Genomic DNA, 16,179 nt, shown 5'->3' with positions numbered 1-16,179 from the left:
TGAAATATTTCCTTTTTGTCCCTATTTGGTCAATAGTTACCCAGAGGTTAGTAAAATTATGCATTCTAAATGTGTTGCCTGAGCAGTACACTTAAAATGCATGTTGAAAACTAACACCCATAAAAAGTAAGGGGGGAAACCCTTAAATTTATTTATTATTTTTAAATACAATAAGTAAGAAGAGTGTTCAGATGTCAGCTTTAGCATACTGGAGCTTTGTGTGTAAATCCATATTGTTTCCCTCATCTACCTTGTGTAATAATTTTGGTATTAAAACACATTGTAATTCTGCAAAGACGTTCATTGTCGACAAAAGCTTTGATAACAGAACTTCTAAGGGATGTTGAGGAACTGTTTGGCAAAACTTTTCTTTCACCTGCCTTATGCACAGTATTTCCACTTCTAGATATGCTTTGCCAGCTTTTGCTCCAAGCTGGCCCTTTGAGCTAGAAAAGCAGAACTTTGTTCTAGTACATCTGTGCCCTGCTGCCCACATTGTGCTGCTTCAGTGGTGTGTAAGGGGCAGGATGGTGTTTATAGTGTAGTGATGACAGAGATTATTCTCATGTGGCTTCATGTCTGAAAAGAAAATAACAGTCCAAGGTTTTAGGTTAGGTATTTTAATCATAATCTTTAAGATAAAGATTTAAAAAGTATTTGAAGTATTTGAAAAGTACTGTAATTACCTACAGCTGGGCAATGCAGTTGATTGCAGTGAAGTGGAGGGAGCTGCTACATCGCATCATTGTTCCTTCACTCACTATTATTTACTTCAGGACAATACATCAGTTCTGGCCAATATACAACAATATTGGTTCTAAAACCTCTAAGTGTTGAACCACTGGAGATGCTGGTGCGGAGAAGCTTCAGTGTTGCAGTAACAATTGGGATAAGAAAGAGAAACCTTGACCACTGGAAAAAGTTAATTTCACCCTTAAACCAGACACAACCAGTTACAAACGTGTTTTCCATGCAATGAGAAGTGGAATGACAAACATCCTATTTCATTAAGACACCTCTAGGAAAAGTTGGCTTAAGAAATCTAGTCTGAGTAGTGTGATAACAGAAGAAATCACAATTAAGCTTTTTTAGAGAAAAAAAAAAACCCAAAATCTAATTCAAATTGAGAGACTTGAGTATTTGTCTTATTGAAAAACAGCTTCCATTTTACTCTTGTTACTAGCCATTGACTGCAAGATCAAAAAGGATTAGCTCCAGTACAATTTCTAACTAACTGTACTGCAAGACTCAGTGTAAGCCCACAAATTGTCAGTCTTGAATTTTGGAGTTCAATGTGTTTGAGTAGTCTGGGAATGACTATTACAGGAGATGTTTCAGGAAAAAAAAAATTTTTCAAGATGACTTTGTTTTCTGGAAGATGGAGAAGAGCCATTTAGTGCATATTCCATCTCCTAAGACAGGCTACTTCCTGTATTAGACAGGTACCATTTACATTTGGCATAATTAACCCTTTTTGTTATGTAAGAGATGTCCAGTACTCAGACTTCAAATAACCAGAAAAGGGTGTCAGGGTGAAAACTCCAACCAGACCACCCACTGTTTGTTATCTAAAGCTTTGACACACAACTCAACACTCCAAAGTGAAACTCACTCCACCCTGACAATCCAATTACTTAAGCTTTTATGTGTTTGGTTAATTATAGAGTATGGTAGCTGAAGAATTTGCTTTCTGCAATTAAAATAATCCTGATTACTTTGCACTAATTGTTTTTTCTTCAGGCAATTTGTCTTCCCAACACCAGTGCAGAACCAAATTCCTGTGTAATCATTTAAGGCATACTCGTGTTCAGTGGGAACGTACCAGCCCTCCCAGCTGAGCCAGGCTCCCTCCCCAGGTGTGCAGGGCACACACAGGGTGAGGATCTTTCACCAGGCCATGGGGAAAGAGGAACCCAGGGGTTTCATGCCATTGATACCCATTTTACATTAGATCAAGGTAATTTGCACAAGAGAACAAGGATGAGGGGGCAGAGGAGGTGATGAAAGCAGAATTAAAAACGTTGGCTATAACAACATCTATACCAAGATACTAAGCATACTCCAGGGTAGACCAATTCTCTGCACCCAAGTCATGATTTACCACAGTGTCAGAGACAGCACATCATTGCTGGCCTTCAGCACCTTTTACCCCAGCTATTTACATTCGGTATATTTTTTCATGCTCAACAAATTTGTTCAAGTTACTTAAGTTATCCCACCACTTGAACAGAAAGGTCTCTGCTATGAGCTTAAACCATGGAGTGATCTTCACTTCATTCTTGGCAGCTTTGTCCAGGAGCTGTTTCAGTTCTTTCTGTGTCACATAGCAGTAGCTTTGGATCTCATTGGGGTCAGGATTCAGTGTCACATCCTTCTGTACAAATAAGATATAGTCTATCTCATGTTCTCCCCAGATCCCATCAGATTTGGCCTTGTAGTGAATTCGTGTCAGGTAGGAGATTTCTTCTGGAGTTACCTACAACCAAAACACTTTTCAGAAGCGGTGCCAGACCAGAACAATTGCCCTGCTGGGCACTGCAATACTATTATCAGCTATCATCCTGTTCCTTAGAAGTTATTTTCTCCCAAGTGTACAACTGCAATGTACTTCTTCACAAGTTACTATGAAAAAAACTTTTAAAGCACTTTGATGGCATGAGTGGCACAGCATTTCTCTAGCCAGACTTGCCCTGTAGTATTTTCAGTGTATTTCTCCTACACAGCAAATTTTAAGTAATGTTTACCAGACCTTACCACACACTTACTGAGCACAAAGTTGCACCTACCCCTCACCTCCCAAGAAAAGGGCTTGGCAACTACTTGAAGCCAAGGTCAGAGCTGTGTAACCCTGACCTCCAGGGAATCCCTGTGAATTGCAGACTGGGTGGTGAATTCTGGGCACCACCTCACCACCATATTTCCCAGGAGCACTGGGAGCTGCTGCTGTGTCCCATGGCAGAAATGTAATTTACGTGTAATTAATGTGGAAAGAGATTTCAACTCAGAGCATCATTCAGTCAGCTGCACCCTGCTCTCTGTGCACCCCCAAACTGCCTCCAGAAAGGAAGGTACCAGAAGTGGGCTGTGTGACTGCTCTGGGAGAAATACCGAGTGCTCAGGCCACCTGAATTCCCACAGGAAGCTCGGGATTGCAGAGGGGCTTGTCTACAGGTGCTGGCAGCAGCAATGCCCTCCAGGAGCACCAGGTGTAGTGAGCACGTACAGCACTCACTGTGCCAACAGCAGCCAGTCAGACATGGAGCAATGCAATCCTTCATTAGAGTGTGGTTTACTCTTTGGCTCGTATTCAGTTTGAGCAGTGGAATACTCTAAAATACAACCTACTGGGATAAGCTTTTGAGAGTATGGAATATAGAAGACTCAAGTTCACTCAGTTCTCTACACCTCCAAAGCTAAGTGCATTTTTAGGTTTGAGGCTGACCCTGCCTGCCAGACACAGTTAGTCTGTAAACTGGCAAACGTTGACAAGAATTCCTGTTATTCCCTCCTTCCTTTACCTGCTCCATGGGAATTCCTAACTCTGCTTTCAGTCGTCTCTGTGCTGCTCTCCGAACACCGATGGCATTATTTTCTTCCAGTTCTAGTGGATGGCTTAGAGGGTGGCTGCAACAAGTGTTGGTAAAACAATCTGCAAGAAGTTTGGATCAGTACATTTTTGACATGTATAAAGCATCAGGAAAAAAAACAACACAACAACCAAACCCCCCAGAGGCCAGTTATTCAACACATCACATCTTTGTTTTGCTTTCCCAGAGAAGGGTCACAGAAGGTGGAGGATATTTTCACCTATTATTTTTCTTTATATATTTTGCACTGGGATTTGCCTCCACCAAGCACTACTTTGCGGGTTAGTATGGATGCATGTGAAGACAGGCATTCTTATCCCCAAGACAACTTAGAGAGCCAGTTTATAAAGACCTTGTTTATCCCTCAAATGCTAATTAAAATTTACTTTTGGGAGTTTATATGCAACTGAATATTGAAAATATTCCCAGAGCTTCAAGACCAGCTGACAGTAAGCAGAATTAAATACAAAGTTTATACCTGTGTTTAAATGACAGCCCATCTATACTCTGTCTCAACCTTTTGTCTATAAAAATCAAGATCAAAAGCATCTAAAATAGAGTTAGAATATCTACAAACCATACTCAAGCATTTTGGTTTTAATTTTTTCCTTCACTGCTAACCAATCAATCTCTAAAGTAAAGATTCCCTTGGAAGGAAGAAAAAGGTCTTTCCTCCTGAAGTTGGAAATGCTTGAATTTGTTTTCCACTGAAAATTCTGCAACAGACAGCTTAGTGCTCCCTCTGACACATCTCATGTAAGCTACTTTTCCTTCATTCCCCTTCTTATTTTTATGCCTCTCCATTTGCATTTGATAGTAATAGTTCAGGAGTTTTCAAAAATCATGCACTGTATAGTTTGGCCACGCAGTCTCACTTCTTGTGTAGTTAAATCACACTTCTTGTATAGTTAACTAAGTGTTTTTTGGGACATACACAGACAAAGGTCCACAGATTTCCCAGGCCCCAGGGCTCTGACATCAGCTTTTACAGTGGAATGGGACACTCTCCACAGATACCAGAGCCATTTCTTCAACTCCAATAAATATATCTTGCAGCAGAAGTGGTAAACAACACACCCTCTGCCCTTGCATCCTCAGGATCAAACCTGTCAGGGAACAATCCTTTCCCAAGAATATAAATAACAATACCCTAGTGTTCCCATTATCTTACTTCATCCACAAGATAAATACAACTTGAACTCTTAAAAGTATTGGAAGTATCTCCTCTCCAAAGCAGTAAATTCTAAAACCTCAGAATGAATTACACTGCAGGATTAGATTGACGTATTTTTTTTTAAATATTGATTTCAATAAAACATTTTGATAAATACATTTCATTACTAACCTGGAAATGTAATTTTTGCATTTGACCTCTGCTGCAGCAACAGTTTATTTTCTGTATTAAATAAGAAAACACTGAAAGCTCGGTGCAGTAAACCTAAAAGTAAAAAATAAAAAAATCCTGAGCTACTTAACAGAAGAGAAAAAAAACATATGAAGACAGTTTAAAGGCTTAGAATGGCCTCATTTTTGGGTAACCCAATTTAAAATTAAAACATGTTAGAAAACAAGGATTCGATAACTCAGAGCTATTATTCGGGTTTCTATGTCAGCTTATGCAAAACACTATGAAATTAGAAAAGTGTTAAGAATGCAACAGAAGAGTTCTACTCTACTCAGTTCACAATTCTGAATATGCACATTTGGGCAAGCTTCCAAGGAGGGCTCAGCATCCATAAATTTACTATCAAAAAGGGATGATTCAAAAATTCCTAAAAAACTATGGAATTTCAAGAACTGAAAAGGCACAAGGAAAACAGGCTCCCTTACAAACAGTATAAGTGCAGAATTGCTGTTTTCTTCACCTTTCAAGTTTATCATTCCTCACTCTCCAGGAAGATGCTTCCCCCAGCTTCATAAAAGGAGGTCTCTATGAGAGATTCATGAATGTGACCAACCTCAAATAAACTCACAATCAGTTAAACCCCTTGTTATCATCAGTATTTGAAGTAGAACTCGGTGTGAACTACTTCAAAATCAAAGCCTCTACTTGTAAAGAACTCAGCAAAGAAGCAAGTATCATTCTTCAGAAAAAACTACAAAGAATCAGGTGTCTATAATAGGAAAAAAATACTATTTCATCTTCAAAATGTGATTCAAAAGACACAAAGCTTGTATCTGCAATCACACATTTCTCTCCTTTGCAACTGCCGCCAATTCAGTGTTCCTCATATCACAGAATTTTAACATTAGATGTTCGCTGGGGAGGAGGAGCTGTGGGGAAGCACTTGCTCTGGTTTGATCCAACACTCACCTGAGATTAAGGCTTCAATTTAATCATGACTATACTTCTGAAAATATCCAGTCAACTTAATGGTTCAGTTAGAAGGTAAGTAAGCTGTACCTTTATCAATGTTTTCATTCAAGTGACAGTTTTTCTTGGTATCTGCTCCAATCCTTTTGTCATTTTCATCGATAAGGATGCACATCTCTGCCAAGAGCTGCACCTGCTGCTCATCCAGGTTGTCTGTGTTTACTTCAGGCATGGTGATGGTAGCACAGGTCCTACTGAAAACAAGCAGTGAGTAGTCATTCAGGAATAACAACATCTGCAAGGCTGTGGGCAGACTGTGAGAAATAATCAAATGACTCAGTTTTCTGACATGGTGTAAACTGTGCACCAATTGTATTTTGGGGGGTTTACATGCTTTTATGTTCCTGAAATTTCCTGCCCACGACACAAATCACACAGCACACCCCTAAGGGCTCAGGAACGAGATTTCCCTGACCAGGACACGCAGCCCAAGGCACCTCAAAAGCAACCCCCGCCCTGCTCCGAGCCTCTGCCGCCGTGCGTGCTCCCTCAGCTCAGCCACAGATGGGTCAGGCTGGAAGGGACCACGGCGGGTAATCCGGTCCCTGCCTAAGCGGGGTCGTCCCAGAGCAGATGGCACAGGATTTGTCCAAACGGTCCTGGGATATCTCCAGTGAGGGAGACTCCATACCCTCTCCGGGCAACCTGTTCCAGAGCTCGGTCACCGCACAGTAAAGAAGTTCCTCCTCATGGTCTTCCTGTGCATCAGTTTCTGCCCGCTGCCCCTCGTCCTACTGCTCGGCACCATGGAGAAGAGCCTGGTCTAAAGGCACCCCCCCTTCAGACGTTTATACACATTGATGAGGTCCCCTCTCAGGCGTCTCCTCTCGAGGCTGAACAGGCCCAGCTCCCTCAGCCTTTCCTCGCAAGAGAGAGATGCTGTAGCGCCTTCATCACCCTCGCTGCCCTCCGCCGACCCGCTCCAGCAGCTCCACGTCCCTTTGGTACTGAGGAGCCTAGAACTGGACACAGCGCTCCAGACGCGCCTCACCAGGGCTGAGGAGAGGAGCAGGATCAACGCCCTCGGTCCCCGCTGCCCCTCTGGCAGCCCCGTTTCCGCGCTGTCCCCGCTCACCTCCGTGCCCGCCCCGGCGGTACCTCAGAGCCCCTCAGTCCCCTCGCGCCGCGGTAACTTCCACAGGGGCCCCGCGCCCGGCCCGCGCAGCGCGCGCCACATGGCGCGGCCCCGCCGCCCTCGGCCAATGGCGGGCACCGCTCGCCGCTGGGACGTCACCACATCGCCCGATGTCCGCCCCCACTTGCGGAGCGGTGGGCGGATTGGACAGTGTTCATGGGGGCCAGAGCCGTGTGGCAGCGAGTGACAGCGGGGAGTGGCGGCGGGAGAGCAGCCAATCGCAGCACGGTCTGGCAGGGGCGCTGGCCAATAGGGAGGAGAGAAAGTAGCGGCGGGGCCGGCCAATGGGAAGCGGGGGGCGGCCGCGTCGGGCCGTGCCCGGCAGGGCGGGAGGGGCGGTTCTGAGGTATGGCGACCCCGGGCGCAGGGGGACCGGGGTCGGGATAGGGAACGGGAATGAGAAGGGGATCGGGATTGGGCTCCATTACCAGGGAGAAGCCTTCAGCTTCTCCTAGTAACCAGAGATCACTGAATTCATGGCTAGGCTTCGCGAACGAAGATTTGGGAAGGTCTCTACCCACGTTTGCTACAAGCGCGCTGGTGGCTAAAGAGGCAGGAAAAGACCTCTGAGATCATCGAGTCCAGCCTATGACCCAACATCACCCTGCCGGTCAACCGGACCATGGCACCAAGTGCTATGTCCAGTCTTCCCTTAAACACCTCCAGGGACCTCCCTGGGCATCCCATTCCAGTGTCTAAAGCTTGACCCATTTCTAACATTGAGCCCTACCTGTTGCCTTTTTTCCCATCCATGAAAACCAAAGGACCACTCCAAAGTGCTGGTCCTACAGATGTGGAGATGTTTGTTCAATTTCTGTTCAGCTCTGGGAGTGTTTCAAGCAGCAGCCATAAGCACGGGGCTGTAGAGTCACAGGGTGTGTTGGCACATCTAGTCTTGGATGCTTTTCTTTGCTCCATAGCAGCATCCCTTGAGCCAAAGATTCATGTGTGTCATACAGCTCAGAGCCTGTGGCACTCAGAGTGGGGCAATACAGGCCACTTGTCCCCCCTCCTGCACTGAGAGCTACAGCTTGTGGAAAACAGTTCCTGTGCTAGTCTGAGACTTCCTGACTCATCGAGTTCTTGAGGGGCAGAGAAAGAAACACTCAGTTTCTTTGAAGGAATGGAGCGTAGGCTAGACGTCAAGATGAACTGGTCAGATAGGGGACTTATAGATATGCACAGATAGAGGCAGAGAAACTTCAATAGCAGCCTCTAGAAACTTCACACCACCACAGCTGAGTACCTTCTCAGCAAGACTTTTACTACAAGACTTTTACTTTATTGCCTGTCCACATATTTGGATTTATAACTAGATTCCATAAAAGGCCTAGAAGTGACATTTCACATGCCTTGGGGGCATGGCTCTTTCTGATTGTCTCTCAGCTCAAGTTCCAGTATTTCCATCTGGCTGGTTTGATTTTTCCTGTGAACAGGACAGATGGCCTGTCATTTAGAGATACCATTATCAGCACAAAATGTTCAAATGGACAGTTAATATTTTACAAGGGTGGTATCTTACAGTGTTTCCCAGCGCAGAGCTTCATTAAAGGAGTGTGGAAGTGGTTTAAGTGGAAGCCACTTGAAACCAGACAAGTATCAAAAGTAAAAAAAAAAAAAGTAAGAATGGTCGAGCTGCTGCATTTTCCTTTAACTACACAAAATATAACATCAGAACATTAGTATGAATTAACATTAGTATTAATTTTAATATTTTGCTATTCATCAATATATTACAAATCTAATGTTATCACAAGAACATTAACATAAATATATACTCTCACAAAGGACTGGAATGTACACAGATTACTTTTTATTGACTTTACTTATCATTACTTTACAGATTACTTATTGCTGAGTCACTGTTTGGCATGAAAAAACAGTAACTGGAGACTGAGCTTTGTAGAAATAAAGAGAATATCCTTTACCACATCAATTACTTGCTCATTTGATTGTTCCAGATTAAAAAAAATCTGTAATTTTTTCTTCTATGATTTTCCTAATGTAACCAAACAAGCTACACAAATCCATCAAAAATATAACTACTAAGATGGACATACAAACCAGCATTTCATAGGGAGACAACAGAGTTAACAAGCAGCTTTCTTTTGAGTGAAGCTCTTTTGGAATAGTTACTTCTACCCTGAGAGGCAGAGGTGGGTCTGTACATGAGGAAAAATGGATGTGTGACAGACACCAATGAGCAGGTGTACACAGTGGTGTTCAGGCTACACAGCAGAGGGAAATATAAAAAAAAAAGTCCTTATAGATAATGGAGAAAAAAAAGAGATTCTTATTTTCCTAGTAATAGCTATTGAGAACTTCTGTACAGGCACTTTAGAACCTGACAGTCAGAAACAACTACAGTTTCTGTCTTGCCCAGACAAACAAAGCACTTCACTGCAGCAAGGCTGGTGAGCACCAAGTGACAAGTCCTGGATAATGAGAAGCAAAGAAGGAGACACAAAGGATGACAGAGACAAACCCAAACATTTTCACAAAACAAACAAGGGAGAGACCTCCCAAGCCTTTAACCGAAGACACTTTCAGGATCAGGTGTTTTATGTCACCTGTCTCATCTTTCATCTCGCTCCCCTCCAGACTTGCTCTGTACTTTCAAAGCTCTTTGTGTTGAAAATAAAGCATCCTAATTTCTGTAGTGCACCTCACTGAAACCTCAGAACTTTTACTCCACCGCGCATAAACAGAAGAGTGCCTGAAGTGACATATAAATGCCTTTGAGACTTAATTTACACATCTCCTGAAGTCTGCTGACTATTTTCAAACACCACAAACAAGAGGAAAACTTTCCTGTCACCACTGGGAAGACTTTAATTTCACCTGAAAATCCAATCAGCTGCAAATCAGTGACAGACTTTTGCTGTCTACGAAGATAAAGGGAAATGCAACCTCCATCAAACTGGAGGAGAACATTTTAGTTCTCCTGCAAGTTAAACAAGAAGATGGTGAACCACAGGATGAAGTAAATTCTGAACAAACCTGGTATTTGACCCCTGCCTAGAATGCACAGACTCCTGAAACATGCTTGTCCTCGTTTTTCAGATTTGCCTAGAAATATTAAAGGCTTTTTCCCATACTTCATGTCCAACCTTCTTCTTTTTCATCTTCCTGTTCACTTGCCCTGATATTTAAGACTTCCAGTTCACCCATCTCAGCTATAGAGCTATCCTTTTTCCTCGTCTCCCTGGAGAATTCCTCTCGGAAGTCTGCTCCTGCCTCGGAGTCATAGCTCTCCAGAAAATATTTGTCTAAGTGATCCACTTAGGTGGAGAGCAAACAACAACCTGAATTTTATCTAAAATGGGAGGTAAATACTTCCCGTTCTTAACTAATCTGCTGTTGTTCACTTGAATCTGCTCTCTTAAATGGCCTGGTTCAGGGAATAGGGTTGGCTTCAGCTTGCTCCAGAGAAGACAGATGGCTTTGTAGTAAAAATGTAATACATGTATGCTAAATATATAAGTAGGATGTTGTATTTGCATTTAGGTTTGCTATCTCAAGTGTGATGGAAAGAGTGCTATGATGGACAGTTTCCAAATGTTTTTGTACAGCATAAGGTGAATGAATAACGATATAGGAAATGGCTCTTTTAGGAAGGAGTTATTAGAAGCATTCCTATAGGAAGAAGTAATGCTTGACCTCTTAAATCTTTTTGTTTGTTTGTGTTTCTTACTTTTGGTTTGAACTCTGGATAGGAGGCTTTGTTTTTTCCTGCTACTTTTACAGCTTTGGAAAATGTTAATTTGGGAGATTCAGCTGTTATTCAGAAGTAGGTCTGGAAGGTGATGTCCAGGACAACCTAACTTTTCTCACTCAACTTATTACAATACTTATTACAAAGGCTTTTTGCTGTTGAAGAGATGCTGACTGGTACTGACCCCCCGTTTCCCCAGGCTCCTGTATTCCTATCTTTGTCTCTTTTTTTAAAACAGGTAATTTGTGAAAAGCAGTCTTTTGTTCTGCTCTTTCTCCTGTACATTACACAGTGCCTGCTACTCTTGCACTGCCACAACAAAACCAAACCAGTAGCAGAGCTGGAGTGACAACAGGCCACTCCTTGTTCTTTTCTCATTGAAAAAGCAAAGGCATCTGTACAGATGTAGGATACTTCCAGGCTATTTGGGATTTCCTGTTAATTTTCAGGTGAAGCACCCTCTGCCAAGGATAAAGTTATTTAAACCCCTGTCTTTGTTTATTTTAGTATTTTACATTTCTTCAGGAAAAAAATGGTCATCTCTGTATTATGCCCAGCTGCTAGAGAGAGAGCTGCTCCAGAGGACAAAAAATTTGCCAAATGTTTTCCCAGGGAAATCTCAAACATGGGTCCTTGTGCTCTCACTGGACAGTTTTTCCCTTCACAGTTACAGCTAAAGCTGTTATGGTACAGTAGTGTTATATTAGGGCAAAGTAATTTTAGTAGGGATAATAAGGCTTGAAAAATATTTAGTTAGGAACTGAACAGCTGAGGACTTGAGTTGTGCCTTGGCTGAGATGGCTGAGCCACTGCAACTGCACCATCTGGAGAAAGAATTCAAAGCATCAAACGGTGGCATTTGGTCAGGCTGTGTTCAGGCTTCCTCCAGGCAACTCTGTTCTACCTCTTGTCCCTTTTCTTTTGCCTGTTCAGTCTCCCTTCTTTTCCACTCCTTAAAGCCATTTAGCTATTCATTTTGCTCCCTTTTGGTGGCTTTGAAGAAGCGAATAGGATACAATTATGGGAAGTGCTCAACCAGTTAGGCTGGTTATCTTGGAGAATGACCTCCAGTAATGAAAAATAAGCTAGTAAATAGGTAAATCACTATTTCTGTCGGTGTTTAATACAGTTTTAATTAAGACATGACTGCACAGAAGTGGATAGAAAGGAAAAAGAAGACAAAAAAGAACTGCTGGCAGACTTGTAGCTGGGAAGTACATGAAAAGAAAATTTAATATTTCCAGCCCTCACTGAGGCACATGTTCTTCTGGCCTTTTCACAGACCTCTTCTGAGGCAGCTAGATAATCTGCAGGAAGAGGAAAAATAATTAGGCAAAGGCCTCTTTTGACTTTCACTATCTGCTACGTTGAATAAGAATTTTAGGTGAAGGTTTTTTCTAAGTGTTAATCAGCAGAGGAATTAATCACATTTCAATTATGTGTTGTAGGCTTCAGAGCGAACAGCCTACTTGCAAATCATGGCTAGCTTTGATACACTGCTTCTGTCGTACCGTCTGCAGACACAGTGAAGACCAAAAGCAGTATTTCCCAGCCATTCTCTATTAAAAAATATGGAATTCCAGTGGTGTTTCACGGAAGTTTTACCCCCCAGTGTTACTGGATATACTAAAACAGTGTTAACAGTAAACAGTAAATCACAGAATCAACTAGGTTGGAAAAGACCGCTGAGATCATCAAGTCCAACCTATGAACCAACACCACCTTGTCAACTAGACCATGACACTGAGTGCCACATCCAGCCTCTTCTTAAACACCTCCAGGGACGGTGACTCCACTACCTCCCTGGGCAGCCCATTCCAATGTCTAGAGAAATTCTTCCGAATATCCAACCTGAACCTCCCCTGGCGCAGCTTAATACCGTGCTCTCTTGCCCTGTCGCTGGTTGCCTGGGAGAAGAGAGCGACCCCCGCCTGGCTACACCCTCCTTTCAGGGAGTTGTAGAGCGTAACACAGCGTTACCCCCGAGAGGCGACAGTCGGGATGAAACACAACTGCGCTGTTTGAACACCAGCACTGAGCTGACCCCGGGCTGACCTGGGGCAGAAGGATGAGCCGCGGGGCGGCGGCGGGGCAGCTCCTGCCCGCTTCCATTGCCGATCCCGCGGGCTGCTCCCCCAGCGGGTGGCTCTCCCGGGCCGGTGCCATTCCCATCCCGGGAGGCTCCCCCAGCCCTGCCCGTCGCCATCGCGGCCCGGAGCGGGGGCCGCGCCGCTTCCGCCGGATGTCGCTTGAGGGCTCCGCACCGGGGAGGCGCGTGTCCTGCCCGAGCGGCGTCGGGGATCGTGCTGTTGCTGCTGCTGGCCGCGCTGCTGCTGCCCTCCCGCCCTTCTCCTCCTCCTCACCGTCCTCATCCTCCCCTCCTCCTGCTCCGCGCCACCCGCGGCCCTGCCCTCCGCGCCGCCGTGTCTGACCCGGCCGTGTCTGACAGGTGAGTGCGGGGGGCAGCGGGGCGCGGACCCTCCGCCATCTTCGCGGCCGCCCGAGGCGCCGAGGGGGCCCGGGGTCCGGGCGCGTCCGGGGGCAGCGGCGGTGCCTCCCCGGCGGTACCTGCGCGGTGCCGCTGCCGCCGCCAGGCCCGCGGGGCTGCCCCCGCCGAGCACCCCCTGCCAGCCCGCCCCGCTCCGCTTCGGTCCCACGTGAAATGGCTCGCACTGTATTCCTTGAACACCGAAATAACCGAAATCGAGCCCTTCCTCTTCTGCTCCCGGGTGTCGGGGTGTTTTAGCGCTCCCAGCCCAAGGCTGTAGGGATGGTTCCAGGTCTGCGGACGGCGGAGCCGAGAGTGGTGCTGAGGAGACTCGGCTCGCTAACTTTGTTCGTGTGCTGCTGCATATCCTAAGGACAAGCCCAGCGTAGTGCCTCGTTATCTTACAGATTGAGTTCAGAGCATCTGACACATGTACAGATGGAGTAAAGATGAAACGCCCAAATTCCCTGAAGTGGGGCACAGCTGAATGAGGAAGGGAAGCACCGTTTGTGGTGGGATGGGGTGGATCTGGCCTCCAGCAGTGGGAGAATGACCTAGCACTGTCCAAGATGGGTAAAAGTTGTCTGTAAAGAGCCATTTTCAGTATTTCTCTCTTTTTCTCAGCTAAGACCTATGAAAACAAGTTTGAGGGAAGAATTGATATGCTTAATGTATTCAAAGCTTGAGTAGACTTTAGGTTCCAGTTCCTTATGCAAAGACGAGGAAAACTTTTTCAAGTTAAGTGTTGATCTGTGATTCAAGGACATCTTGGTGTTTTTAAGAAAAGAGAAACTTCTACATGTGCTTTTATCCCTCTTGGTACATCTACCAGCCTGTCAAATTTGTTTTGTTTTTGTAGCTTAAAGTGGGCTTGCTGTAACAGTAATTTCATGGAAGGTTTACTTAAAGAACTGGTGGAACAGCTTCTTTGAAGTGATTCAGTGTCATTGAGTGCACCTTGAAATTATACAAATGTCAATTGTTCAGGCATTTTACAACATCACAGCAATATTTTCTCCTTAAGTAAATTTCTGAAACTGTTTTCCAAGCAAGCTTGCTGTTGGGGTTTCTTGATGGTTTTGAAAACGAGTTGGTAACCCCTAGAACCCACAAGTATGTTTTCTAATGAGTAGTTTGGCTTAGATAAGATCTTTGTGCATGGTGTCAACTCTAACCTGTCTGGTAATAACTTTAAATGTAGCTTTATGTATTGTGGACTTGGGCAATTATTTTATGAAAAGGTGCCTGCACCAAACATTATAACTTAAGGCAGAGGCCACTGTAATGTTGTTTGTTTTTTAATGCCAGTTGTTTATGTGTATGTTTGTCCCTAAATTAGGTTTATCATGTTAAATCTAAAGATTCTAAGATGAGACTGTCTCTTCAATGTAGACAGGCCCTTCCACCATCTATTTCTCAAATTTAGGATTTATTTAAAGGATGCAGTCTTTAGTATGGACTGAGACACTTAAGTTTATTGGTACAGTCATGAGATAAATACTGTGAGTGTGGTGATAATGTCTTACAAGAAGAGCTTATTTTTATGAAATCCTGAAATTGCAAGCCAGAACTAGTGCATGCCAGGTAAGGAGTAATGAAGTGATATTGCATTTTATAAGTTCGAGGTGAGATTGGAATCATTTTATGTCATGGAATTTTAAGTCTTGGAGCTAAGACCAGTAGCTTGTCTTGTGAGGTGAAGGCCAGGGTGAGGGGCTTCTTCTGGAGACTACCTTTTCACACCTCTCTGGGGAGAGTTTATTGGTACTCTCTGCCTGACCACTGAGGAATGGATAAGAATAAGGATGGTCTCCTTGCAAGCCGGAGTGATTTGTGTTTTCTCATCCTCAAGTAATACACACAGGCTATTTTTAGGCTGTCTTAGTGTTTCAAGAGGGTAGGACTGGGTACTCACAATGCTGTCACACAGACTGTTGGAAGGTTCTGTAGTTCTCTGTGCTAGGCCATATGAGGTAATGCTTCAAGAATGTGCTGTACAGAGATTATTTATTGGTGCTTCAGAACAGCTAAATGTGTTATAGTTAAAGTTACTTGGCTTTTGTTGAAGTCTTAAGCACTATAAGATTCTAATTTACTGGCAAGTAATATATTTCCAAATGAAGAGCAAAGATATTAGAGGTCACTCTGCCTCAGTAAAACTATAATAGCAATTTATCTGGTACATCTCTAATAAGTACATAAATGTTGAGTGTTTAGAGACTAGCACAATAAGATTCTGGCCTCTGTGTGTAGTGCTGTGGTTCCTTAAATAAATACCTGGTTAAACCACCTTTCCTCTTGAACTTAAGATTCCTCACCCTCAGGTCTTGTATTTGCATACCCGTGTATGCATGTAGGCTACTTCTAGGCTGTTGGGGATTTGGTAATACATAAATGGGTGTTGAAATGGCTGTGAAACAGGTAAGGAAATAGAGTAGCCTTCAAACATATTTTAGGATTTAACCAGTAATTTAGCAGGATGCAATGCTGTCTGTTGAACTCTTCAATAAAGTCAGTGAGTTAATACCTATAAATAAAAAAGGCAGGATATATACTCATAGGTAACTAATGAGTGTTGAATAAGATTATATCATACCCTGTACCATTTAAAGTATTTGAAACAGTGAGCACCCTCAGTGAGCATCATGGCACAGGTCTCAAAGGGAAGCTTTCAGGACATCAGCAATTTCACTGAATAGGTCTTAGTCTGATGATAATTAGTGGACTCAGGAAAATTTTTTCTGTATTCTAAAAAAAAGAAATAAAAATGCAAGTTTGATAGTTATAGTTGTCTAATACTAGTTAATATAAGCTTGTATGGTGAGAGTACCATTTCTTACTTTAGTTGACTGTATGGCAGGCTAGGTCTGCATTTTGGTG

General features: G+C 43.7%; 2 protein-coding genes and 1 long non-coding RNA gene across 8 annotated transcripts in view; 1 reads left to right on the top strand and 2 right to left on the bottom strand.

Annotated features, from left to right (window-relative positions):
• Nucleotides 1-604: 604 nt before the first annotated feature.
• Nucleotides 605-7,120, bottom strand: IDI1 (isopentenyl-diphosphate delta isomerase 1). 4 transcript variants are annotated; one of them, XM_018075538.2, is made up of 5 exons: nt 7,037-7,120; nt 5,992-6,155; nt 4,933-5,025; nt 3,519-3,649; nt 605-2,476 (listed from the first exon to the last, which is right to left on the bottom strand). In XM_018075538.2, exons 2-5 carry the CDS (start codon nt 6,131-6,133, stop codon nt 2,159-2,161), a joined length of 684 nt encoding a protein of 227 aa, XP_017931027.1. In that variant the 5' UTR covers nt 6,134-6,155; nt 7,037-7,120; the 3' UTR covers nt 605-2,158. The 4 variants fall into 4 exon arrangements, with proteins under 4 accessions (XP_017931027.1, XP_017931028.1, XP_017931029.1 ...); XM_018075539.2 differs by having other exon boundaries at nt 5,992-6,152; nt 7,037-7,096; XM_018075540.1 differs by lacking the exon at nt 7,037-7,120 and adding an exon at nt 6,953-6,972.
• Nucleotides 7,121-11,924: 4,804 nt separating this feature from the next.
• Nucleotides 11,925-13,267, bottom strand: LOC108640241. Of its 2 annotated transcripts, none has more exons than XR_001921031.1 (2): nt 13,244-13,267; nt 11,925-12,118 (listed from the first exon to the last, which is right to left on the bottom strand). It is a non-coding gene; the product is annotated as an uncharacterized LOC108640241 (long non-coding RNA). The 2 variants fall into 2 exon arrangements; XR_001921030.2 differs by lacking the exon at nt 13,244-13,267 and adding an exon at nt 12,792-12,853.
• WDR37 (WD repeat domain 37) overlaps nt 13,151-16,179 on the top strand; it is a 44,868-nt gene continuing 41,839 nt past the window's right edge. The window contains exon 1 of one of the 2 annotated variants that reach the window (XM_008922482.3): nt 13,151-13,260. The gene's annotated coding sequence lies outside the window, so the exon portion shown is untranslated. The remainder of the gene's footprint in view (nt 13,261-16,179) is intronic. The other variant, XM_018075814.2, reaches the window with a different exon arrangement.

The sequence above is a fragment of the Manacus vitellinus genome, unplaced genomic scaffold (assembly GCF_001715985.3).
Source record: "Manacus vitellinus isolate BGI_N305 unplaced genomic scaffold, ASM171598v3 scaffold_3_pilon, whole genome shotgun sequence".
Taxonomy (NCBI): Eukaryota; Metazoa; Chordata; class Aves; order Passeriformes; family Pipridae; genus Manacus; species Manacus vitellinus.
This window is presented reverse-complemented; position numbering and strand designations above follow the sequence as displayed.